General features: G+C 38.6%; 1 protein-coding gene across 2 annotated transcripts in view; it reads right to left on the reverse strand.

Annotated features, from left to right (window-relative positions):
• The window catches only part of zfpm2a (zinc finger protein, FOG family member 2a), a 208,320-nt gene that overhangs the window by 77,572 nt on the left and 103,188 nt on the right, over positions 1-27,560 (reverse strand). For both annotated transcript variants that reach the window (XM_088326401.1, XM_088326399.1), the window contains exon 4: positions 26,832-26,956. In XM_088326401.1, the coding sequence (XP_088182527.1) occupies positions 26,832-26,956 (125 nt within the window). The remainder of the gene's footprint in view (positions 1-26,831; positions 26,957-27,560) is intronic.

Below are 27,560 nucleotides of genomic sequence, written 5' to 3' on the forward strand. Positions count from 1 at the left end.
ATTTTTACCTGCAAAACACCTTAAAGTTCGGGTGCGCGTTATATGCGAGGTTTTAAGGTAGTATATTATCGAATTTGTGCAACGATTGATCAGACGCAAAACATTGGACGCAATAAGAATTGAACCCAGGTAGGAGTAGTGAGAGTGATGAATCCTAACCACTATACCAGCAGTGATATAGATAACGGCTAGGCAAGCTTTTCTGTACTGTATCATTGAGCAGTATAATTTCTGAACATTGCGGCACACCCCAATAATAACATCAATCATAATAGAAATACCAATAATAAGGCTTATTCCACTACCCAATCGCTAGACTAACAGGGATCTATTAACATATGAAAAGGCATCGATATGATTTAATCTTATCATCACACTATTTTCACTAACAGCAACAACCTGTACATCCTTGTTTTTGCTGAACTCTTTTCCATTATGCTCCATTACATCATTGTACAACGTGAGTGAAATTAGTAAAGTGTTGAGATAAAATTAAATGCATTTTTCTATGTCACCGACAATTTTAGTGGTTTACTGGTTAGTATTTTGTGCACACACACAGCTGCGATCTGGGTTTGATTCCCGTCGCATCCCCATCCGAGCAAAGGTGGTCACCAGTATTTATCAACTGATCAATCATTGCATAAATGCGGTAGCCAACTATTGTAAAGCCTTGTGTATGACGCACACCCACCCGCATGTTAAATGCACTATAAGCAAAAAATAAGGCACCTTTTTTCCTTTTTCATTTCTTTTTTGTGGTCCAGTACCAAATGTCCCACAGCTCAGTACCAGTCCACGGCCAAACACAGATAAAGATTATATACGAAAATGCTTTTGATGTTATCTCATTGCAGTAATCCCTTCCTGTATCGCGGTTTACTTAGGGGGATTTCGCTCCTTCGTGGATTTTATTTTGCATTGTGTTCTACTTTCTCATTGGCTAAAGGGAGGAAGGGTTTTTCTTGTTGGACTTCTTGCCATGCAAAACTTGCTCTGGAACCACATGCTGGTCTTTAGCTCTCCCCAATGGCTCCCAAGCTCTATTTCAAAAATGTTTCATAATGAAAAAATCTATGGTTTCTGTGAGACAGAACCAGAGGGTGAATGCAGTTTTCCATAGAATCCTTCTGGTGGCGTCATCTAAAGGAAAATGGATCGTGTCCTTAATCCAAACAGTTGCTCAATAAAACGTCAAGATTACTTGTATAATTATACAAAAGTTATTTGGAAAAAAATAAAACATTAAAAAAGTACAGTAGTTTTATTCTTTAAACAAATACTTGGACCTGTAAATTGGGTTTGATCTTCAATAAAAAATAAATAATTAAATAATCAAATAAATACATTGAGTTTTCTACTTTACGGCTTTTTAAAAATGCGACTTCCAGGGTGGCAGTAGCTCGTCTGGAGATCAAGAGGTCGCAGGTTCGATTCCCGGCTCCTCTGAGTTATATGTCGAACTGTCCTTGGGCAAGACACTGACTCCCTAATGACCCCGATAAGCAGGTAGTTCTTGCATGGCTGCTGCTGCTATCGGTTAGTTATAGTGTAAAAGGGAAAAAGTGTGAAGTACATTGTAAAGAGCTTTGGGAGGTCTTCATTGACTTGAAAAGCGCTATGTGAATGCAAAACATTTACATTTACTTCTGTGAAAACGAAGGACCATACATATACATTTACTTATATTTACAGTACCAGTGACGAATGTTAGTATTTGGAGAAAACAGAAAGTCGTCTTGAAAGATATATATATAAAAAAAAAAAAGCACAACAAGGGAAACAACTTATTGTTCTATGTGATGATGAATCGCTCTTCAAAGGACGTTTAATGAACACATTGCAAGATGGATGTTGGGATTTATTTCCAAGTTAACGTTAATCATGGCCGCATGCATTCAACAACGTTTGTCACCTACAATGCTTAGCCTGAGCTGGGAAAAAGTGAAAAACATGTTGTATCGATTTTTAATGAAGAATTAGTGGTGCACGTCTACACGGATAATTACGGTAAACTCCAAATGAGTGAGCATAAGTGGTGCAGACAATGCATGGATGGACTCCAATTGAAGATGTTAAATCTATACATAATTCCCATACTGTTATAACGCTGTGCAGAAAGCACTCTGCCCAAGCGATAAAAAAACAAAACAAAAAAAACAGACAATAAATTGTGTGGCCGATACTCTTATTTCTTTTCCTGGCATCGTCTTATCCAGCCTTGGCAGCAGATGAGAGAAAGACGACCTCTGTAATTTAAGTCATCCTGGATTTCACATTTCAAATTAGCCTCACAATAAAGTCCGCTATCTGGCTAACCTGAAAATCTCACACCCCTGTCAAAGCGGCAGAGCGGACTGGCCGATTGTTGCTACGACGACTATCTGAAATGGGAATCAGATTAACCCTTTCTTAGATCTCCAGACTGGAGCCATCTCTTATTCAGGTCTTTCTGCAAACCCCCTCCCCCATCCTTAGAGCCTTTGGGAATTTATGATATTCCAGCTGCTCTCTATGTAGCCAACAAAGATTCAACGCCGACCTAACTTGACTTCTAAGACGTGGTCCTCGCAACTCTTCCTATTTATGGCTGTAATTTTGTCACAGCGGGTGTTACATATAACTGGGTGAGCCGTCAATTCCAGTTTACTTTGCTTCACCCTTGTAGCAAACAAGTAATGACAGTTCCTTACCGCAGATTTACATAACTCATCCGCAGTGACAAAAGTGCTCTTTGGATGCACGGCGTTTAGCAGCCGCCGCAAAGACAAAGAGATGCACGAGAGCAAGTGCGGGCAACATATTTAGGATTAAGATAGTGTGGCGTCATTGCAGGGAGGAGTGTTTGCAAATGCAAATAACATTTGTACAACCGGATCAGTTGGCCTTAGTGGCTACTATGCAGAGCAATGCAGATTGACAGGCAGAAAATTACAATTTCCCTCGAGCCAGGGAGAAAAGTGATGAACTGGTTTTCCAGAAAACAACTCGCCCTTCATCCAGCGTATACAGTAAGATACTGTACGTGGGGCTGCCAAGATCAAATATTTTGGTATTGAAATCAAAATAAAGACAGGCATTTTGTTCATAACTTTAAATTTAACTGCTTGGCAGCTGATTTTTTCCTCATAAGTAGAAACATAAAGGAGATTTGTGGAAAAAAGCTGAAACAGCACTAAGTTAGGGTGGGATCAAAATGTGCACTGCGAAAAAGTCTTTTATAGAATTTAAGTAAAAATGTAAGCGTAAAATCAACATTTGAATTCTGTAAAATAGTCTTGTCTGTTTCCGTATTGTTTTCTTCCTTTAAAGGGACAGTGTGTAGTATTTTGAGCTTCCTAGTGATAGAAAGAAAATGATTCACGAAAAAAAAATAATATTGATTTGAATAATAAGCAATAATAACAGCATATAAACTTCCACATTTAAAAATACTTCTAAGTCAAGAAGTAAGCATTAACTTGACCTAACATAAGCCTCACTGAGAGGTAGCTAGACAAACAGTGAGAACAAAATGGTGCATATCAGTCACTTTGAGTCTGCTTGGTTTTTATTCCTCTTTTTGTGTGCTTTTTAGCACTTGTGATGTCCAGTCAAATAATATACACCCTTGTTTTCAAAACAAATTTTCGTTAAAAAAATTAAAGAGAAATGATAATCTGATTTGGCAGTGTTGTTCAAATTTGCTCATTTAAAGTATTATATATATTTTTGATTTATTAAAAAAATCAAACAATTAGGAATTGAGTAAAACGTTTTATTTTCTTATTTTAACAGAAAAAAGCAATCACAATTTTAGGAAAATATCCATCCATCCATCCATTATCTGCAACGCTTATCCTCATTGAGTCGCGGGGGTGCTGGAGCCCATCCTAGCTAACTAGTGCAGTGGGCAGGGGACACCCTGAACTGGTTGCCAGCCAGTTGCAGGGCTTTTAGGAAAATAAGTAAAATAATGATTACAAATATCACATGATTTTTCAAATTTCAAGTAATATTTTCTTATTCTATAATCTTTTAAACATGTTATAAAACTGGGTTTTACATTATATCTTTCTATTGTTTTACTAGAAACACAAGTTGAATGTAATAAAAAAAAATACCTAAAAAAATTACAGCAGTATGAAATTGAGCAAAACATACAGCATTAAAATAAGGACTTACAATCAAGTAATTTATTTTTTCGTTGCCAGATCAGTTCTCATTTAAAAAACATTTTTTATTCGAGAAAATAAATAAAACGGAAATGCTTTTCAGATTTGGCAGTGTAAAATTGTTTTTATTTATTAAATAAACAAGTTAAAATGTAGCTAAGTGAGAAAAAAAATACTTACAAGTAAGTTTTTATTTCTTATTGCAATAGAAAGGTAAAATTAGCAAAATACTGAAAATAATTCTCATGATTATTGTATGTTTTTGCTAAATTAAACTAATATTCCCTGATATTGTAATTTTTTGTATCCTTTCTCTTAGGTTAAACATGTAGTAAAAATGGGTTTCACATGACATAGTTTTGTTACTTCACTAGAAAACTGAATGTAGTAAAATGAAAAAAAAAGATAGATGTCGCTGTATGGTGTAGTCCAACAGAAAACGAGTGCTAAAATGCACAATTAAGAATACAAACCGTGGAGAATCAAAAAAGACTAAAACACACGATTTTATTGCAATTATTTTTGCCCAGCTTTTTTAAATTTTCAGGGAACATACACGTAGCAGCAGGATGGCACACATATAGGTGACACCCATGTTATACAAAGTATGTGCTGATTTTTCAAACTATGAGTATTGAAAAAAATGCATGTATATATGATAGTTAATGTATTTTGGAGAAAAATATTTAAAATCGATTTTGTCGAGAACAGAATGATAAAACTGAGATTTTTTTTTTTTTTATCTGTACTGTTCTATTGTAAATCATAAAAGATTTATAGGGGCAACTTTGATAATTATAATCCCAAAAAAGGCACTTCATAGAGTGAAAAACATAAGGTAAATGGGCACACACACACACATACATACACACACACGCACACGAGTAGTGATATAGTCTATCCGCCCTCTGCCTTCACCCCAGTGGTTTCAATACGCTCCATCTTTTTTCCTGAGCTGTGTTACCTTCCCCTGTGTAAGAGATACAGCCACCCAAACAGTGTAGTCAGCGAGGAAGTGATTACAAACTGATGCGCCAAATTCGCTATAAAATGAAAATCAATATTTCCACAAGTTGCTGCAACATAAAAGATAACCTTCATTGATTTTTGGAGACTTAGGCGTCTGTGATAAGATCTAATATAAAATTTCAGCCGTGCGGATTTGGATCAGAGCAGGGCAGCGGTTGGAACGATAAGTTCCGTGCACATCTCTCACAGCCGAATTTTTTTCCTCCCTCCCCCTTTCGGTCTTCCAAGGCAGGGCCGCTCTATTTATAATTGGCCCTGCGCGAGCAAAAGCTTCTATCGGGAATCTGTTCTAATTTTTATTACAGGGGAAGCTAAAGCCTGTTCCAGATAATTTGGAAATTTCAGGGGAATTGTGATAGAGCTGATGGCGCAGCCGGACCGACTCCAGAAAGGAGCTAACCTGTAATAGCCTCTGTGGCTGCGCTGATTAAATGTTGCCATAGATGAAAGAGCTGCCATCACCGCAATAAATTAACCAATCACACAAATCCCAAGTCGCTACTAATCCGTCCTTGATACCATGATCCTCTGATCAGCTGAAGGAGGTAAAGAAGAAAGTGTCTTGTGACACTCAGCCTGCCTCCGACTCCCAGCATCCCTCCCCGTGTAAACAACCGGCTAATGATATCGCCACTGACCATTTCGCCACCGGTGGCTGCTCTTAACCCGCTCCGTGGTCGGGGCAGGTGAAATCGATATCGACCTTGCTGGGAAATGATCATTTTCCTCATGCTTTTTTTCTCTGGCTCCCTCTGCCAAGGTCACCGGAGATGTCTTCTGACACCTGGGACGCAGGATTTAGACAACCAAGAGATCAAAACTGCACTAGGTGAATATCTTATGACGTCTCATCTCTCATCTCATTAGCCGTACCGCTTATCCTCATTAGGGTCGCGGGAGGGCTGGAGCCCATCCCAGCCATTTCCAGGCAGTGGGCAGGGGACACCCTGAACTGGTTGCCAGCCAATCGCAGGGCACACAGGGACAGACAACTCATTCGCTCATTCACACCTAGGGACAATTTGGACCGGCCAATTCACCTGAAATGCATGTTTTTGGAACGTGGGAGGAAACCGGAGTGCCCGGAGGAAACCCACGCAAGCACGGGGAGAACATGCAAACTCCGCACAGGAAGTCTGGAGCTGGATTTGAACCCACGACAGGTTCCCATGACATGAACTGTGCCGCACAGGCGCTAACCACTGCGCCGCCGTGCTGCATCTTATGACGTTTGTTGACTTAAAGGCAAAAAAAACTGTCATTTCTTGGATATAAATAAAAAGTTTTTTTTGGAGCACTTGCCCAAAAAATTGATAAAGAAAAATTAGCATCCTCCCAAGAAGGTGAGCTGTTTTAAACCCCTTCCCCTGTGACATAACAATACTGCTTATTGACATGAAAAACACACCCACTATGAGTATTTCTGCCATTGACCAAGCACATACCAATAATAATAATAATAATAATTTCCATATTGACCAATGACATGCACCTTTGAGAGAGCGAAAGCGTCTTAAAGTGAGACGGCTCTTGATTAGAGGGGAGCCGGCTCAGAGAGCCGTTTCATTCGAGCACGACGCTAGTTCTTTCCATACGTGTTTATTTATGTATAACATGCACTTGTGTATAACGCGCAGATGCCTCATGTTTGATTAAAAATTATATAACATTTTCTCATATAACAAACGTTGATTACCATGATAAAACTAATTTGTTGACAATGTAAACTATAAACACAATACCAAAATTGTTTTTTAAATATATTTATTTAATGTCCTTCAAAGTTCTAACATTTGTCTCTGGTCCAGTGAGTAAAAATATTCTAATGATAAGATAAAATCTAAAGCCTTTTTACAAGTCATCTGGATCACTGGCAGTCAAGTCGTTCAGCATTTTTACCCCAGTGATTTGTGTTTGATTCCCGTTGCATCCAGTATTTTGCAATTGTCGTCAGCAACAATATTTGTCTGATCAATCATTGCACAAATGCCGTAAATCCTCCTATATAACGCACAAATTGGAGGATTTTTGGGGTAGAAAAAAGTGCGTCATACACAAATAAATACAGGTGATCAATCAATCCATGCAAATCGAAAAAAAGCAACAAAAAATGTCCAGTAATTTCGTTTTTAAGTGAAATCTTATTGTCTAGCTATTTTGCCCAATTTTATATTTTAGTTGGTATTTCACTGGAACTAAAACAAAATAGTCGATTTTAACAATAAACAAAAAACAAGCGAAATTTGCTCACATTTTATTGAAATTTTAAAAATTACATAGTAGAATAGGACAATTTGTGTTATTTAGCGCCTCCTAATGGTTAAAAAACTGAATTCATTAAAAAACAAACAATAATCTTTTAAATAATAACGGAAAATACATGAACTTTCAAAGTAACATACATCTTAAAACACTGATTTAGTCCAAGAAATCAGCATTTATTTGACATAACACGAGCCTCACCTAAAGGCAGCTGACATACCGCCCATTCATGTTGCTGCTTTTTGATAACCGAAACCTTTATAGGGCGGATTTGCTTTTGTAACATAGGAGATTTAATTAAATGAAAGGGCCGAGGGGAGGGCTTTTAGAACAGGTTGGAATGTATTATCTGAGGGTTTGGTCTTTTTCTGTTCTTGCACATTCAAAATCCATTGATGTATTTTCTCCTTATTTTGAATGTCTTCTAAACTATAAACCTTTTATTAGGCCAGTTGACTTTTTCATTCAAAAGTGTCATGTTCTTAACATCACAAATCAGAGGAACAAGCTACTCTAGCCGTGGCAGGTTTAATTTTTTTTCCAACACAGAGAAAGTATAAAGGATTTGCACCTGTTCTACCAGTCAGTTTACAGCGGACGGCGCACTCACACCTTGATAACGCCCGTTACAATTAGTTGTTCACTTCGATGAAACAAATTGCATGTGGTCAACTGGAAATTTCATTAAGAGAGATTTTCCTCCAGCCTTCGTTATCGCCTCGCGTTTTAATATTTTCTTAGCCTCAAGGATGGATGGGTTGCAAGGGTCTTTTTTCTTTTTTTCTCTCTCAAATAATTGGACAAAGCTCACCTCGCAGCCTGTTTTTCACTCCTATTCAGGCTTACCCAAGAAAATGCGTGCATGTGTTTTTTTTTGCTCGCAGAAATAAGATTTTCTGTCATCACAGTGTAACCCCTTTTAAAAAGCGAGTTAGAAATAAAAAAAAAATCAAAGGATAATTCCACAGTTAAATAAAATATTGAAATTTTATAGAAAACACTTTGTTGTAAATATCTGATCATATAACTAAACTATCAAATAAGATAAATTATTTTAGCGAATGAAAATGATCTGTTATTCCCTGTTTGAACAAAGTTTTAAAGATAAGACATCAAAGACATCCTAGACATTATGGTGAGTGCCAATAGCCAGTTTTTCGTCGTTGCTTACTGTGGGCAGAGCATGCACGCATTAGTAGACAAATTTAAATTGTCCTTATTTGAATTCTCTTTATTGACATCCATATCAAAGTTGTGAAACATTGTATGCAATTAATTGGCACTGTAGGGTAAACATGTAATAAAGAGAGAAAAGTTTATCAAGATAATTAGGCAAGAAATATTTACAACATAGTGCTAAGAAACCGAAAAATCGAATAGTAATGGAAGTAAAAAGAATAATGCATTGACAGACATAACCTTATAATATGAAAATAATAATATGATAAATATGATAGCAATTGTTAGCGCAACCAAATTCGTATTTTTCTGAGTTGACTCCACCAGTGTGAGTCACATTGGACAAAAAACACAAACCAGACGAGTTTTGCTTCTGTTTCTCTTTGAAATATTGCTTGTGGTAAGGGATTATAGGAATTAAATCAAAATTGTGATTTACTTCTCATATATTATGTCGATGTTGGTTGTATTTGTATATTGTTACTTGACCTTCCCAGTTTCTGTGTAAATTTACAAGTTATTGTAACTAGCTCGGGCGCCCCTTTTGTGTTTTTTGACAGGTTGCCGCAGACGACTCAACGTTGTTAAAAGTTTTTTCTTTAACAAAAGACCGATACATATACATTTTATATTGGCCATCTCTGCAAACCAAGTAGCAAGCTCCCTTAGACCAAGAATCCATTAAATATCTGACCCATCGGAGAGATTCACGTCAAAGTCAGTCCTTTGACCTTGACTCCACGAGGACTCATAATGTTGAGAAACCAGTGATATCCATTGATTTCAGATCTCCTGAATTCTAAAATATCCAATTGTGTTTTCTTATCTTATTTGATGAAACTTTTTGCCTTGTTTTGATTATGTGATGAACTTTCTTGTCATTCAATCAAATTGTCATTAACATTTGAAGTGTAGTATTGTGTGACTTAAAATTCTGACAAAAAACAGATTTGGGTTGATTCTAAAACCATAACAGTGTACATCAATTTGAAGGTTGCGACCAATAATAGTTTATCAACCAAAAGTAGAGTAGATGGCCGGTCATCCAATTGATATTAGATACCAAACAGGGGTTAGTAAACCAATATCACCCAAATAAAAGTGTTCTTTTACTATCATTTATGTTAAATGTTGTCTGTTGTCTTGTCCATTGTTCATTAAATTGATGGCTTTTATCCAAATATATTTTGACTTCTGTGTTTTCTCTATTGAATTAAAAATCCAACCTGGAACTAGTTCAGTAGCTTTTCGTCCCTCTGTCTAACAGCCAAGGTGCTACAACGAGAAAGCAAATAGGAAATGCTTCATATAAATGGCCATGGTTACATCTGGCCAAGATGAGAAGATACCTACGTAATGCTTCAATTGCTTTTACACCCCTTCACCAAGGTTAGAGCATCTGCTACAGGGAGACTAAATAACAGAAATATGCAGGAATTGCACACTAATTCCCTTTTGAGATAGATCTTGGCTTCTACCCTGTCATAAATCAGAGAGTTTCGATATGAAATGAGGCAAGGCGCTCTAATCATTTCTGCATTTCAAATTGGATCACTGGCTCAATCGCTTGGCTTTTTAAACTGCTTGCCTAAGAGCAAATGTGAGGTGGGAGATAATTCAGCTGGAATCTCTGCCTGCTCGGCACAGCGGTTAGTTTACTGCTTGAGTGCGAGAGAATGCCGCCTCCGCCCTTCCCCCCTTTTGCCCGTCGTCCTCTTTTCAACTTTCTCAAATTGACTTTTCGTTTTAAAATCGATTAAATTGAGAGAGTCCCCGAATCTTTGAAGGGACACGCGTGCTCTTGCGCTCGCTATCAAAATATTTTCTTCATTTATTTCACCTTTTATCCCACTGGCTGGACTGTAAGCATCAAAGTAGGATTGCTCAGGCTTATTTGGCCTTCTCTGAAATATTCACGCAAGCTCGTATTTGAATTGTGCATGGGTGGCGAGGCGCGCGGACAAATAGTAAGTGCTAATAAAGCAGACAAATGAGCACTTCCCCAAGATTCTGCTTATATAACGGGAAATAACCCTAACGATCTGTCTCCAAATCATGGTATGCTTAAACATCTATGTAAACTCAAATGGAAGAGTGACAAATAATGACGGTTTTGTAAATAAAAGAAGGTGAAATAGAGGGAATACAAGTTTTGTTTTTTACTCATTCAATGGCTGCACAGTAGAACTGGATCATTGATGTCTAGTGCGGCCAATTTTTCAATGCAACTTGCAAGATATGTTTCACAGCAGTGCACCTGTTTCTGCTGAGGAAGAAACTATCTCTAAGTGGAGTGATAATGGACAAATAGTCTTTTAACATGAACACAACATTTATAATCAACTGATTGTTTTGATAACATTTGGCTTTAAAGTGACAGTGTGTATTATTTAGTGGCTCGTAGTTGAAAAAAACAACAACACCGTAATGATTTAAACAATCGGCAAAAAATACATGAACTATTATCTAAAACTGCCTTTTTGAAAAAATACAAATAGGTCGAATAATTAGCATTCAATGTTTCCGTAGTGCAGTGGACACATATGTTGCAAAGGAATAGGCTGCATTTACTCAAGACACACCACGGGAAATGGTGCCCCTTTAGTAGTTAAGGGATCTAACCAACCAACCAACCAACCAACCAACCAACCAACCAACCAACCAACCAACCAACCAACCAACCAACCAACCAACCAACCAACCAACCAACCAACCAACCAACCAACCAATCAACCAACCAACCAACCAACCAACCAACCAACCAACCAACCAACCAACCAACCAACCAAACAACAAACCAGAATTTATTTTAGATAACATGAGCCTCACCTAAAAGGAACTGACATAATTGTCAAACATCTTGCTGCTATGGGTAAAAAAAAATAGAAGAAAAATGTGGCAGTTTAGTCACTTTGACACTACCAGGTCATGGCTTGTGGGTCATTTGGTACCAGGCCACACAGAAATAAGAGAAAAGTTGCCCTTGTTTATTGCTTATACTGTATTTATCCATGTGTGCTTGCAATTTCTTTTTTACCAATTATAACCTCAAACTTAAAAACAAAGTTTATGAGGTATTACAGTGGTAAATTATAGTAGTTGGGCAATGGTTAATCAGTCCACACATACAGCCGATCAAATTTGCTGAATAATGCAAGCAGTGGGAATGAAGTCCAGATCAAGGCAAAGAGAGGACAACGTTCTACAACGTGACACCATAATGGAACATTATGGGAATGAGTTCAGCCAAATGTTGTACAGCATTTTACCAATCATGTGCGTCTTCAAGATAAAAAAGGTGATGCAACGTGGTACCGCGAGTGAAAACAAAGTGTTGACGACATCAATAGTGTCTTTTCCGCGTCATCAACCGTACCCTCATTGGCGCGATCCAGCTTTGATTCGTGATAATGTGCATGTTCAAGATAAAAAGCTTAGACAACGTGGTACCTTGAGTTGAAATATTGTGATGATAAAAATCCAACAGATTTTCCCATGTCATTTAGAGCCCTAATGATCTACTGAATAACTATGTGAATTTAGACTTATTATTATTATCATTATTATTATCACTATTAGAGTTATTATTACCACTGTTTCTGGTGGTCTGGGCTGCTAGAATAATATCAGACCCAGAACAGATCAGTGGTACGTAACAGGTTGCCGACCATTGCTTTATTAAAGAACATTTACGTGCACTTCCACTGTCAAAAAGTTTCATTTTGAACTTACCCCCTTTCCTGTCTTCCTCCACACACACTTTCTTCCCAGTCGTGTTCAATACCCCAAATTCAAATTTACCATCCTCTTCTGCTTTGGAGAACATTTCTCTCCCCCGAAGACATTTGATTTCAAATGTTAAACAAGAGAGCACTACATTTGTAATGCTTGTGCTGCAGGTCTTAATCATGTCTTGGAGGGCCGTGTTCAAACATGCACCTCCGCCGTGTAACATCCTCGACGCTTCACCACTCACTGTTTGAATTACGAGAAATTTCCCATTTGGATTCAATTGCTAAGGTTGTTTGATCTTTTGCATGTACTATATGTAAGGGCTGGCTGCCGACAAGTTGTGTGAGGGGCCATAATAGAAAACCGGGAACCAGTAATGTTCAGGTGTACGGATATTAATGCGGTCCCCGGGGGCCACGGTGGCAGGTGACATATTCTCAAGACGGATCTTCTCTCCGTCATTGGGGAATAAACATGCCCATCTCCTAAGAGTAGGATGAAAGGAATCCCGGGAGTCAATCAGTCAGCCGGGTCATAATAAATCCCTGCTCTCATAACGGCTCACATCAGCCAGACGCTGTCAATATAGACAAAAATAAAACGCCGGGCGTGATTCTTAAATAAAGTCCTTGACTTTCGATGAAGCTATCTGCCCCGCTTTAGGTTTAATATTCTTTTGAACTTCCGTCTTTCTCCGGGTGACTTAGAAATTTCACATTGCGTTAGAATTGCATCTCTCTCTGTGCTTTTTGTATTTCAGGAGACTCTCCTTGAGACTCAATTTTTGATTCATAGAATGAGTTCAGCGGAATATCAATTGCAGGGTTTGTACACCTATTTTATGGCCAGAATTAGGGAAGTTTTAAGGATTTTCAAAGCCATTTTTCCAATTTATCCAATACCAACAAATGAAGAAATCTGGTGCAAATCATGTATTTTGCAGAGCCACAAATATATCTGCCATTCCCATATGCATTTTTTAATCTTGCGTGTGCTTTATTTAAGACATATGATTTTTAGATCTTTAGTAAATATAATTGTAAATCAGTAAGTCCGTAAATATTTTTGAGACAAATCTCTCCCCATGTAGACACCTTGCTTCTTCACGCTTTGGTTATCACTGGTTCACTGCTTTGCGGATTATCATTGTGCATTGTGTTCTGCATTCTGATTGGATGAACAGAGAAAGATGCTTTCTATTGCCAACAAAGTTGGACCTCTCCACAATACATTTTAAAAATGTCTGATTACTATAGGATTGAGCTATAACAGCCACATGATGGTGTCAAAGTATTGTATAATCTGTAGTAGATCTGGTCCTTGATTCAAAAAGGTTATGGAGTAAAACAGCAAACTTATTTTTAAAATACAGAATGTGTATTTATCAGTGCATATGATTTTAGATATTTAGTACATTTTGAATATATTTGAGCTGAAAAATATATGTGTAAATATATATGGATGTTAGTTAAAAATGAAAGTAATACTTAGCTTTCATCTTCAGTTGAAGGAAGTTCTTCCCATTACAAAATACCACTAGGAAACGGTACAGCAATAAATGTCAATAATTGATATGTAATCTTTGCACTAAAACACATTTCATACTGCCCTGTTTAGGTGTAGTATCCATCCTCTTGGGTGCACCCCATAGGACAATGCCATACAAACTAATGTCAGCTGCCGGTATTTTTTTTCAAGCAGATATCTTTAGAAACCACTACTTAAAGCATTAACAAGCACGTTACCTACAATTCAAGGATTTTCCCCCCTGAAAACACAACATTTAAATTCAAGAATTTTCAAGGCTTTTAAGCATTTTATAGGAACTATGTTGATTAGGCTTCAGCTCTGCCTGAAGTTAGAGTGAAAAACAAAAGGACCGAAAAAAGTGTAGCAGATTTCCATACTGTTCACAAGGTTCATCACTAGCTGCACTTAAGGGAAATTGTGCCTTGGTTAATCCACTGTAAAAGCTCAACAATATTTACACTAAGTTAAGCAAATAAGATAACAACCTTGCCCCCCACTCTAAGCATTAGACGTGAACTCTCTTATCAGTGTCTCAGCACATGGACTGCAAAAAGATTGGATCCCGAGCTTGAAAATGCTCTTCGGTGCCCAATTAGTTTATAACATTCCACTAACTCGTTCTTCTGGTGAGATGGATAACAATGGGCGGGGGGACACTTTCAAAACTTTATTTCCCTATCCTCTTTAGGTCCAAAGTCTTAAAGGGACATAATCTAATCTCATCTCATCTCATTAGCTGTACGCTTATCCTTATTAGGGTCGCGAGGGGCTGGAGCCCATCCCAGCCATCTCAGGGCAGTGGGCAGGGGACACCCTGAACTGGTTGCCAGCCAATCGCAGGGCACACAGGGACAGACAACTCACTCGCTCATTCACACCTAGGGACAATTTGGACCAGCCAATTCACCTGAAATGCATGTCTTTGAAATGTGGGAGAAAACCGGAGTGCCCGGAGGAAACCCACGCAAGCACAGGGAGAACATACAAACTCCGCACAGTAAGGCTGGTAGCTGGATTTGAACCCACGCAGGAGGTTCCCAAGACCTTAGAACTGTGCCGCACACGCGCTAACCACTGCGCCGCCGTGCTACCCTTAAAGGGACATAATGTCTCATCTCATCTCATCTGCTACACCGCTTATCCTCAGTAGGGTCGCGGGGGTGCTGGAGCCCATCCCAGCAATCATCGGGCAGTGGGCAGGGGATATCCTGAACTGGTTGCCAGCCAATCGCAGGGCACACGGGGACAGACAACTCACTCGCTCATTCACACCTAGGGACAATTTGGACCGGCCAATTCACCTGAAATGCATGTTTTTGGAATGTGGGAGGAAACCGGAGTGCCCGGAGGAAACCCACGCAAGCACGGGGAGAACATACAAACTCCGCACAGGAAGTCTGGAGCTGGATTTGAACCCACGCAGGAGGTTCCCAAGACATGAACTGTGCCGCACATGCGCTAACCACTGCGCCGCCGTGCTGCCCTTAAAGGGACATAATGTATTATTTAAAAAAAAAAAAAAAAAAAAAAAAAACTTGGTTCACGAAAAAAAAACAATATTTGGATTAAATTTGTACTTAATTTATATAGCATGCGGCTTACCTAAAGCAGTTCACATAAGTGTCCACTAGCTTGCTGCTACGACAAAAAACTATCGAAAGGCTGGGCAAAATAATGAAATGATAAACGTTTTGGTCCCTTCAAGTCTCTTTAGTTTGAAGTTTTTCTTGTGCTTCGTAGCACTTTTATTTTGGTTGCACTACACAATAAAGCAACATCTCGTGTTCAAATATGACACAGTGTCCCTTTGAATATTGCTATAAAGCAGTGGTGGGTGGTCAAGGGCCTGCAAGATCTTCTCTATAGACCTCAACAAGTCTAAATCATGTGATGCCAATTATATTTTGTCCGTGAAGTAATTATAATTTATCTTTCAGCTTCCTTTCATTCTTTTTCACTGCTAGTGCTGCTTTTAGATGTGTGCTTTCATATTTAACCATTTCACTAATCACATTAATTTTAGCCATTGCTTGTTGCCAGGCTCGGAAATCTACCCGGAGACCTTCAAAATCAGTTCTGCAGGTCCTTAGACGTATCATAAGTGTGGATAATGTGGTTGGTTTAGCCAATCAGATTTCCAGTTGGCGGCACCATGGCCTTTGAACAGGCATAAGGAAAAGTTAGAAGTTCCGCAAAGTATGATTGACTAGAGGGCCGTACCAGAAGTATCACAACGAAGAGGTGGAAAAAACACAGTATTCCTCTGTCCAAATTTTCTGCCCTATATAAAAAAAAAAACTATAAATGGACAGGCTTGACCTTTAGCATTTGCTTTGATGGCGAAAAGAACTTCTCGATAAAACTGAATCGCGCAAACAATCTGTTCGACAGACTGACTGAAATCTTCTTGTAGAAAGAAAGGAGGATTGAATTTGTGCATAACATTTTTTTTTCTGTGAATAAATGTGGCTTTGTTCCTAAATAATATTGCAAGTTTATGAGGTTATCATTAATGTTTGTCTATAAGTGTCACAGTTGTCTATTTATCTATCTACCTTGGTCATATCCCTCAAGAGGGGTGACTGACAGCAAGACAAACACATACACAAAAACAAAGAAAATAAAAAAGGGAAAAAAAAACACACAAAATTATTTTTGAACCATGGCCAACCCAAATGCCCAAACACCCAAACAAGTTAGGCACCTCGGCACCTAAGTTGGTCATGCTTTTGTTACTCCAGATGAAACGGGACACAAGAAAGCGGCCATGTCACTCAGGTCAGGGTGACACAACACACTCTTTTGTTCAACAGCAGGGTTCGACAGCTTTTACTGGTTTAACCCTGCCGCATCATACAGGTGCCCTGCCCATCCCTTAGAACGCATCCAAACATCCCACTATCCTTTTACAACACCTCTCCACTAATTCCTATTACTAACAAGAACTCTAGATTCCACTAGATTTAGACCTCACAGTTGTAGCTGCAGTTAATGTTTTACAGCTATAAAATAGTTATTGAGGGTTGGATTGATTCAGACATAGCACTACCAAAAGTTTAGGTGTGAAATACCCTCGTAATAATTACAGATATGATTTAATCAAATAAGTAGATAGAAAAGTACAGCAAGAGCTAATTTACTGAGGCCTTTTTACCATTTGCGCTATCTTGACATCCCTATTTCTTAAAGATAGGTAGCGTCCAGATACTGATACTTACAGTGTCAGGAATTGTCTACCCTTATATTAAGTAAATAAATACATAAAGGTATATTGTGGGGTATATCATAGCTAATTGACTTGTAGTCTTTAACTGTGCTATATATGTAGCACATGTGCATTTTAGAACTCACAAATGCACTCAAAGGTCATGCCCACAGCATACAACTTGTTTGCCAGGTGATAAGCAGCTTTGCCCACAAAGAGCGTTTTTCAAATGTAAACAATCAAGAATTATCAGCCGCACTTGTCAGGGAAGTTGTTTTAACATATCACGAGAAAAGCCACTACAGCGACAGATGGAAGAGCAGCTGGCAGCGCTCAAACTTGTTTCATTTTCCTTTCGCTTTGCTTCTTCCACTTGCGCCTTTGCTTCAGTGGAGGTCTGCTGTGTGTTGAGGTGTTGAATAATCACTCATTTGGAGGAGACAAATTGCATTCTACACAACAGCGTGCTAAGTTTGCTAAAGTTCTGTATATGAATGGCCAAACTAGTAGGTACATACTAATTTGCACCAATTTTCAAGGTACAGTGTATATTATTTGACCACTAGATGTTGTTGTATTGTTTCTTGCAACTGAAATCTAGGGCTAAAAAGCATTTTTTTGTCATGTAGTCATTTCACAGTCCTAGGTTTACTTGTTGTGTTCAGGCCAAACTCGAGGGATCTTATCAGAACCGGGCAGTCACGCTGTGAACATCCATGAATAATTCCGCAAAAACTGAGCACATTGCGTGTGACGTCACGTGTCTTCTTCTACGCATGCTAGACACTTGTGGTATTCACACAGGAGATCGCATGCAAGTTGGAAATGTGAACGATGTCACAAAAACATCAGATTCAAGCCAAAACACGGAATTGAGCATTAAGCTCTGCAGTTTGAACATGGCCCAAGTTCTCCAGGCACGAGTTCAAGCCTGAGGGCCACAACTTCACGTCACAATGTAGGAATGTGCTGCGTTTGGGGCAAAAACCTGCATCCCGTGTTTTTACAACTCGATACTAGTGAGAGAGAAGCAGTAAAACCCCTCACTTACCACACATGAACTCGTACCAGCTGATCTTCCCTCTCGTTTCATAGTTAGATAGTTATACCTGTAATCTATATTCTGAACATTTTTATTGAATTTGGAAAACATTAAAATTGGTTGTGTCATGTTTGTCCTCCTATAGAAACATATTTAAGCAAATTATATTTCCCCGCATCATCTTTTTACATTTCTAAACAGGTTTGCTACTCCTAAGCCATGGGTTGCCGACTACCGCCTTCGACCAAATAAAAACTCAACCGTTTGAAATGTTTCCGGTTTGTTGTATGCTATATGATGGATGGTGACCGTTAGTTAGTGAATACGCGAGGGCAATGATAGAAAACGCACAACAACTAATTAGCATTGTAGCCATCGGATGAAACCTCAGCCCCGATAATGGTTCAATCCCAAAGACTAATTGATGCATGCAATCACGTAATGGTTCCCCTCCGAAAATGCGTGCCCATTATTTCATTAGACTAAATTCACATTCCCGGTGCCAAAAATGTTGGTGTGCCGTGCAGAAATTCAAATCCTGTTACCCCCGATAACGTCTGATGTTTGTGAACCAGATGGAGGAAGGAAAACGAAGCTTGCTCGGCAAAGAAACACACCAACACAAATCAGTTTCTACTTCCACGTTTTTGATTGCTTTAAGCTTAACACTTTCTCAGAATAAGAGTGTGTATTTATGGAGTTGATGTTGTTTCAGACCGCGTTCCATAGGTCCTATTCCGGGGTGCTTTCTTGCATATGTAATTGGGTGTTACTGTAAATAATTGCCTGAGCGTTTGCCAGTGCGATGATGGCGATGATTTGTGTCTTGTCTCATGTGTGTCGGAAACGTGAACGTGTATTTGTGCGAGTGAGTGCATCTGCCCCATCCATACTCCACTCTCAAGTCCCACTGATTCTCCTTTCCAGCCATGTTGAATCCTCTTTTCCTTATCAGGCAAGCCCAGGCCTGCATCAGGCTCTCCTTGCTATGACAGAGGCTACAACAATAGGCCCGCGATACCGCTGCTTAGCGCTGCGTTTCGGAGGGGAAACCTGCCACGGGCGCAGATTAACTACAACACACACACGCGCTGCAAAATAGATTGCAGCCACCAAAACAAAACATTTTTCAGAATGCCTCCTCTTGATTAATGAAGCAATGACAAGAAGAAAAATATAATTTCTAAAACAGAAAAATCCGCTGCCACTTGTTCAAGTTTAGGGGTAGCTAATATTGGATGGATAGGGTGGGCAAAAAAGGGGTGAGATAAATGGCTTGAGTGATGGGCTGAATAATTTTCTGTTTATTTTTTTTATTGGGGGGGTTTACACATGCCTGCATTCCTACCGTTGTACAATAATCACACTCCAATGGCTGACAGTCGTCGCGTCTCTTTCTATCCCAGGAGGAAATTAGGACAGTATCTTGACATTTTTGCTCTTTTGTAGTTGACAAGCTAAAGCTCTCTGTTCACAGCGCATAAACACACACATGCGCAGAGATAGACTAACATGCCTGCCAAACTTGGTGACTCTGCTTTCAATAATATGAATGTTTTTGCAATTGTCATCTCTAAATGTGAACTGGTTTAGATAAAATGCATGGGTAAAGAAAAAGAGAGCGTTGGAGTCCACAGTATTGAAACAATGTAGTGACCAAATATTATGATTTTTTTCACATGCAATTAAGCAGGTAATAACAGGCCTTTAAAGGAGCAAATCCATCCAGTGATAGAGTATTCATTTTAAGCATTACTTTTATTATTTTATGTTTTTTAATGTAGTGAAAAATTAGAAAAGATAAGAAATAAGTCCCAATCAAATGAGCTAAAAAGTATTTAAACATATTTTTAATGATACCTGTAAAAATAATACCATATTTTACGAGAAAAGGTAAATTATAATAAAATAAAAACAACAATAATGTATGGGCTAAAACACCCCGTCATTGGTTGAAACTGCAGATAGTCGCAGATGAGAAATCATTGTTAACAATTGTTTTAACTTTTTTTTTCTAACTAGAAAAATTATTTTCAAATTTAAAAAATGTTAATTCGACTACTTTTTACTATGTTGTAATGGGAAAAACCGTGTTCGGTAATAGTTGATTTGCTTTGAAGTTTGATTTCTAACTGGTAAGATAAATAAATCATTGACATGATTTTAGTAGTTGCCAGGGCTTTTCTTAAACCCTTCTTCTAGTATTTACAACTGGCAATAAAACAATTATAACACTGTTATGACAGAATAATAACACAAGTTGCTATTTCAGAAATGTATTTCAAACTGGTGGTAGCTCTTTGTGCTAGTCATTGACGAAAAGTTGAAAAAAGTTTGGCGACCCCTGCTATATTTATTATTTATTAATACTTTATACAGATACATAGTTTATCAAAAGTTATTTTGGTCTTCTAGCAATATATGTAATTTTTTTTTTATGTCATGCAATATCTGCATATTTAATATAACCATAATTTGATGCTCTGAGCAATTTGGAACAATTAAGACAGGAGATGAGATATTAAGATTCGAATCAACAATCAAGCTTGTCTTATGCATTTAATGGCTGTGTAATTTGGTCTAGAAAGACCCTCAAAACACATCAGGACTGAAATACTATAGACTCATTACAGTGCACCTTGACTAAGCTCTGTAATTAGCATTGGTAAAGCATTACAAGAGACAGCAACACCCTCATCAACACATTTAACAACAGAGCTGGAAATCTGCCTCTCATTAATAGCTTGCCCCCAAATCAATTATTAACACCTACAACAGAAGCCAAGCTCAAACGGGCCGAGCCTTTTTCTTCAGGCAAATGGCGGGGCACCTTTCCCTCGCCGTTCTGGCCAGTCGAGGTAATTATCGCTTTTAAAGACACCTGCTACTCAATAGCTTCGACCCAGGCTGTTCATTTAGCTCCCCTCGATCCGAAACATTTATGTCTGGGTGTCACGTTTAATTTGAGCTCATTTGGAAAGTGCAAAGACCGGAATGGCGCGAGAGTTTTTTGCACACAGCCCGTGAACGTGGTTGCCGCTCACTTGCACAACGAACACGGCTCTCTAATGGTAGGATTGATTTGACGGAGAAGTGAGTGATGAGACGCTGTTCTGGCAGCTCCATCTGTCAGAGCAAAAGAAGGCAAGTAAGAATAGAGATGCAAAATTTTTTTGTAGAGTGTTGTTATATAAATTAGGACTGTATTATTACTGTACGTATGAAGTTGCATTATAAGTACCGTATTTTCTGCACTAAAGGTGCACCAGATTAGAAAGCGCACTCCACCAAAATAGTCTTGTGTAAAATATTTTTGATATATGACACACTAAACAGGGCGCAAGGAATTAAACAAGGCAAACCTAAAAACCCCAAATTGGCCAGAAGTTTAAACGTGCGCCTCATTACTCGGTGAGGCTTATATACCGGAAAAAACAGTGGATAAGATTGGAAATTCATACAGTATATATAGAAATAAGTTTCATGGTATACCATATTTAATCAATGATTAAGCAATTGATAATTATTGTTGGCCCTAGTTGCAATACATTGTATGCAACCGGATTTGAACCTGGATCGTAGCATCGAGGGCGCAGACACATTAACACTAGAGCACCTGTGGCACGGAGGACAATGGATAAGGCATTAGAGATTATCTCATTACAACACTAATTTTATGGTGCCAGAAACACTAATCTGCATAGTGCATTTTGCTCTGCATTCTGGTTAAATAGTCTCTCATGTTTTACGTCCATTATGTTGCCAAAGACAGAAACAGACAAAAAAATATTATACAAACTCCTTTACGTACCTCTACATATCAAACCGCAATGTTTTTGATACACAGGTGAAGAAGTGGAGCGAGTGTTTAACCTATCAGAATGCAGGTCAGAATGCACTCTGCAAATCAGTGCTTCTGGCACTGAGAGTAAAAATAGTCTGATAATAGATAAGCAGTGCCTTTTTGTTAGTCATCTATACCACTGGTGGTCAAGTGGTAAGGTTTCAGCACCTTCACTGCCGCAACACCTATAAACTGATCAATCATTGCTTCATGTCCTAAGTGTATAAATAGCCTAACTGTTATACATGGATGAACAAGGTACCCCTTCCTATAGTATCAATTGTATGCACTTTATAGTCCAGTGTGCCTTATGTAGGGAAAAATACATGACAAAAGGCTTTTTGATAAGTTTTTTATAAGTCGATGCACATTATAGTGCGGAAAATAAGGCAATTTATACATACAGTACTGTGCTGTCCTCACTCTGAAGTATCCACTTTTCTGCCAACTTGACAGCTAGTGAAAGACGTCACGAATAACCAGCCTTTTTCACTTTAGTTGCTGGTTATTCGGACAATGACCTCCTTCATTAACCTTTAAGGTTGTTGTAAAACTAAAAACATAATACAAAATCCTGTTAGCTTGCTAACTATACACATAAATTCTAAACTAAGCTAAGCTATTCTAGCAACAATTCAAACAAGAGTATGTCTTTTTTTTCTGGGTGTTTCAAAACCAATTTAGTGAAATTGACTATTAATAAACAAATATAAGATGAAATGCAACACGTATATGTAGCTGTCCATGAATCCATACTGCAAAGAAAAATGTGTTTGTTTTTAATGCATTGCCAATTTAATGGATTCAAAACTCAAAACAAAAATCAAAACAATCTTTTTTTTCCCATTCTGGACCCAATCGCTGCCAAATGTTTGTACCCAATGCACCTTGCAACTCAGAGTTTGCCTAACCCTGTTATAAGGGCCACATGTAGATTTAGATTCTTGGTATATTTGTTTATTTTATTTTTCTGGAGAAAAAGAAAGAAAATTATTAAAGCTTTCCTTATTATTAATATTATTATTATTATTCATGATTGGATTAAAGAATAATAATTTTTTAAATGACATTTTCTTTTAGTTCTCTATTAATTAGTAAAATAAATAGTCTGCAACTGGAACAAAGACCAATATGATAGTAATTGCATGTTATGTAAAGTTATCAGCAATTATCAGACAACAAAAATCGATTTCTATTTATAGTATGTACGTATTCTTACGGGGCGGGGGGGTATGTTCGATACCAATTTTTTTTCAGACCGATAAATGTCTGAGTGACACCATTAGTACCGGTATATAAAATTGCCTTCTCTTGTTATTTGGAAATTAATAATTTGAAACCCGGGGCAGCACGGCGGCGCAGTGGTTAGCACGTTTGTGGCACAGTTCTGAAGTCATGAGATCCAACCTCCTGTGTGGAATTTGCATGTTCTCCCCGTGCTTGTGTGGGTTTCCTCCGGGCGCTCCAAAAACATGCATGTCAGGTTAATTTGCCGGTCCAAATTGGAGTGAATGAGCAAGTGAGTTGTCTGTCCCTGTGCGCCCTGCGACTGGATGGCAACCAGTTCAGGGTGTCCACTGCCCACTACCCGAAGATTGTTGGGATGGGCTCCAGCACCCCCGCGACCCTACTGAGGATAAGCGGTGCAGATAATGGATGGATGGATGGATGGAACATTTCTACTCCAAAAAGCATCTTAACACTTACGAACAAGAATATTTATTATGTGATAATAGTGGATGGATGGACAATTTGAATCCCTATAATTAATTTTTTAATTAATGCTCAAATTAATTTCAGGAATTTATTAATCCTCAAATCTACTGGCAGGCAGATATACTGCCTACCTGGCTAGCTACTATACACACTAGGGCGGCATTAGCTCAGGAGGTAGAACACTCGTCTTGGGATCAAGAGGTCACAGGTTCGATTCCCTGATCCTCTGTGTTATATATCGAAGTGTACTTGGGCAAAACACTGAAACCCACATGCCCCTGATAGCAGGTAGTTGCCTTGCATGGCTGACCCTGCTATCGCTTAGTTAGAGGGAAAAGGGAAGTGTGAATCACATTATACAGCAATTTGGGAGGTCATCATTGACTTGAAAAGCGCTTTATAAATGCAGAACATATTCATTTGCATATTCATACTTTTTTCATAGTTTTATAGTTATTTGTCATTAAATGAAATTTTATTATAATTTAATTAATCATGAAATAAAATGTGACTTGAAATATATTGCGATATGTCTTTCTACTAACATGAGGACTTATTTATATTTAACAGTTAGGGGATTTGTTTTATGTTGAGTCAAAGTTATCAGATATAATTAAATACTTAGCTTGATCAAAGTGGATGGAAAAAGGTGAATGTTTAAGCTAGGAATAAACAGGTTTTTTGAATGCGTTTTAATTGTTTGTGTGAACCAAATGTATCCGTAAAGTAGTTGATTATAATTTACAGTCATTATTTAAAATTTTCAAGGCTTAAAAGTATCTTACCGTGTTTTTTTCCCACAGCACATGCAACATTCTGCACTTGATTTTTCTTCTGAGCATAATCCATCACTCGGGTCTGGTCCACCGTTAAGGTCTGTCATCGCTTGAAGCCAACACATATTGGCCGCCTACCCGTTTTTTGTGTAGCGACAGGCTAGCTTGGGCGCACGCACACATTTGCTGTCTGCGATGCTGCATTTGGAGCCCATTCCCGGCGGGCATGGCAGCTTCCCTGGACAAAAAGTGCCTGTTTGGGACAGCCAAACGTGACAGGCCTTGATTGCCATAGATACCGGGCAGAATTTTTAAACGGTTGATAATAATGGGCTGGTTTTCACGTTTATATTAGATGAAAATGTGTTGTTAAGGGAAAAATAGCAACAATAGTTGCTGCTTCATGCTAAAATAATGCCTTCTAGTTCTTTTTTTAAGTTAGCGTGACTCAGCAGATCAGTGAAATGCAGACAGAATGTTAAAAAATGAATTGCAAAAGCAGCAATTTGACTGCCACCTATCAATCAATCAAAGTACTTCATTAAAAAACACACAGAGTAGCATTCAACACCCACCCCCATACATACATGCAATAAGGTCGCTGGTTCGCGCCTCGGCCGAGTCATACCTAAGACTTATAACATTGGTAAAATGGCGGCGCCCTCTGTTGGCTGCGGCTGCATCGGCTCGCTACAACGGGTCAGGTGTATCGACATTTCGTTCTGTGTACATTGTTACAAAGAATGACAATACAAAGGAAATTATTATTATTATTATTATTATAATCCCACTGCCCGAAGACGGCTGGGATGGGCTCCAGCCCCCCTGCGACACTATTGAGGCTAAGCGGGGCAGATAATGGATGGATGGTCTACCATCTACCATAGCATAAAAATTTGTCGATTGTAAGTACCACAACTTTGGATAGTTAAAAACATACTTAGATCTTAATCTTCACTGTTCGGTTTTACTTTCAAGGTGGAATGCTTATGAGTAATTTTGAACAAGCCACCTGTCGTTGTACCGTTTTAAGCTGAATTATGATGAGCTGCAATGCAACTGAAACAAGTTCATTGGCGTACGAAAATACTGTACGTCAAGTGCAAATCCTTGTAGAAGACAAGTCACATTAAACCCTGGAAAGCTCACTAAGACAATACTGCAAGTTGTGCTGACCTAGCCATTAATGAGACATACTGAGCAGCTGCTAACAGTCCGTATCCTTATGAGAGATGGAACTGAGGAAGAGGTGGGAAAGAAGCAAAGCATTGAAAGGGTCTCGTGAGACGAGCCACACTAGAGATCCTTAAAGGCAAGATGCCGGCACTTTCTCCATTTGCCTTTAATTGCGAGGAAAGTTTGGCATATTCTGTAACCCCATGCAGCCAATTAAAGCGTATGACCAGAACATGCTCACAAAATGATAGAATGGAATAAGGATCTGCAAGGTAGTGATGAATTCCTTGGAGGGCACTTAGTTAAGAACACATCACTCTTGCCAAGAGCAGAAACCCACGATTAACTGAAGCATTTTGTTCAGCAGTTTAGTTCGACTTTTTCCAGTTTGGACAAACTGGTATAGGTCTTCAATTATATTTTTCATAAATATCAGAGACTGCTGAAGTTTTCTTTTTGATACGTATCAGACAGATTCAGATGTTTGTCCAAATTCAGGACTAACTACAGGAACCACACTAAACCACACTATGGTTATAATAGGGCTCAAACTATTTAAAGCCACAGATCATTTCAAAATTAGGAGGACAGCTTGGATAAAGTGTGAAAGTTCTCTGAAAACGGTTTATTAAAGATGCTTTGTTTGAACAATCCAGGGAATCGAGCGGGTGGGAGGTGGATTGACTCTGAGTCCCAAATCCTCCTAAGTTGCCTTATGTGTCTTTGCAGTGGGAATGTGGGACTTGTTACAGTTTTAATAAGAATTTGTTAATTACTCCAAATGTAGAACAGCATATCAAACCCGTGGGGGGCTTGGTTCTCCATTGGTGCAACAGGTCAACGCTTAGCTTGATCTTGCGAGACAAAGATAGAAAGCCACCCATTTCTGGGTCGAAAACCTCTTCATGTTTTTTCCCTATGTTTTTAATTGAGTTTTCTTAAAAAGAGTTTTTAAATAAAGTTCAAATAGTTTCACCTTCTTTGTTCTAAGTTCCAAGAAAGTTTGCGAATATGAAATTAGTCTTCACCAAAACCCTAATATTGTTTTCTTGGGTTTCATTAATTTAAGAGACTTCCAAATCGACTCAATCGCTTAATAATGTAATTTCACTCTCATGTCCCTAAAATTGTTTTAATGCTACTTTCACCTTATTGTTACCTTTGATATGAAATGTCATTAACATACCAGTGTGCTGTTCTCGCTTCCCATCTCAATCTTCCCTTCGAACGGTCCCCAAGTTGTTCCCACAGGCAGCTGCTGACGACTATGGATGCGGCGCTCGCCATTTTTGAGGAAGGCATCGAGCTCTCCTGAAAAACACAAAGAAACCAGAACCGTTAACCACATGGCAGAATTCATCCTGAGTTCCACAGCAAATCGCAAAGACGTTCAGTCATTGTTTTCTCTCCTGAAACTTCCGTTCAATATCTGATAATGTCAGATGCCTGCAGTATAAACATTTAAAGGTAAAAGGTAAGCAGTTTCAAAATAGAGAAACAAATCAAGCCAACAGCCATCTAGTGGTGAGTTTTAGATCCATCCCGCAGTAACGTTACTTGAAAGGTGTCGTTTGTAGAGATAGTCTCCATGAGATGTTGCAGACGGCTGGCTGGATCATGGCGGGACTATTTTTTTTTTTCATTCCAGGAAGGCCCTCGTTATTTTTTTTGCACTCTACTTAATTAACAGTAGAATCACTGTTTGAACTACCGGTGCGCACCTCCCAAACACCCCACGCTATCGGCTCTCTTATATTGAGTGTACATTTTAGGAATACTGTTAAATCAAATAGTTATGACGAACTCTACTCAAAGTGCACTTGGGCTGATGTTCCCTGCAGGGACACATTTGTTTGTGTATTGTACAACGAGAGAATGCACCTCTCAACTGTGAAAACATTTACTCTTCTGGCAG

Source organism: Urocampus carinirostris, chromosome 2 (genome assembly GCF_059441175.1).
Source record: "Urocampus carinirostris isolate Australia breed hairy pipefish chromosome 2, RoL_Ucar_1.0, whole genome shotgun sequence".
Lineage (NCBI taxonomy): Eukaryota > Metazoa > Chordata > Actinopteri > Syngnathiformes > Syngnathidae > Urocampus > Urocampus carinirostris.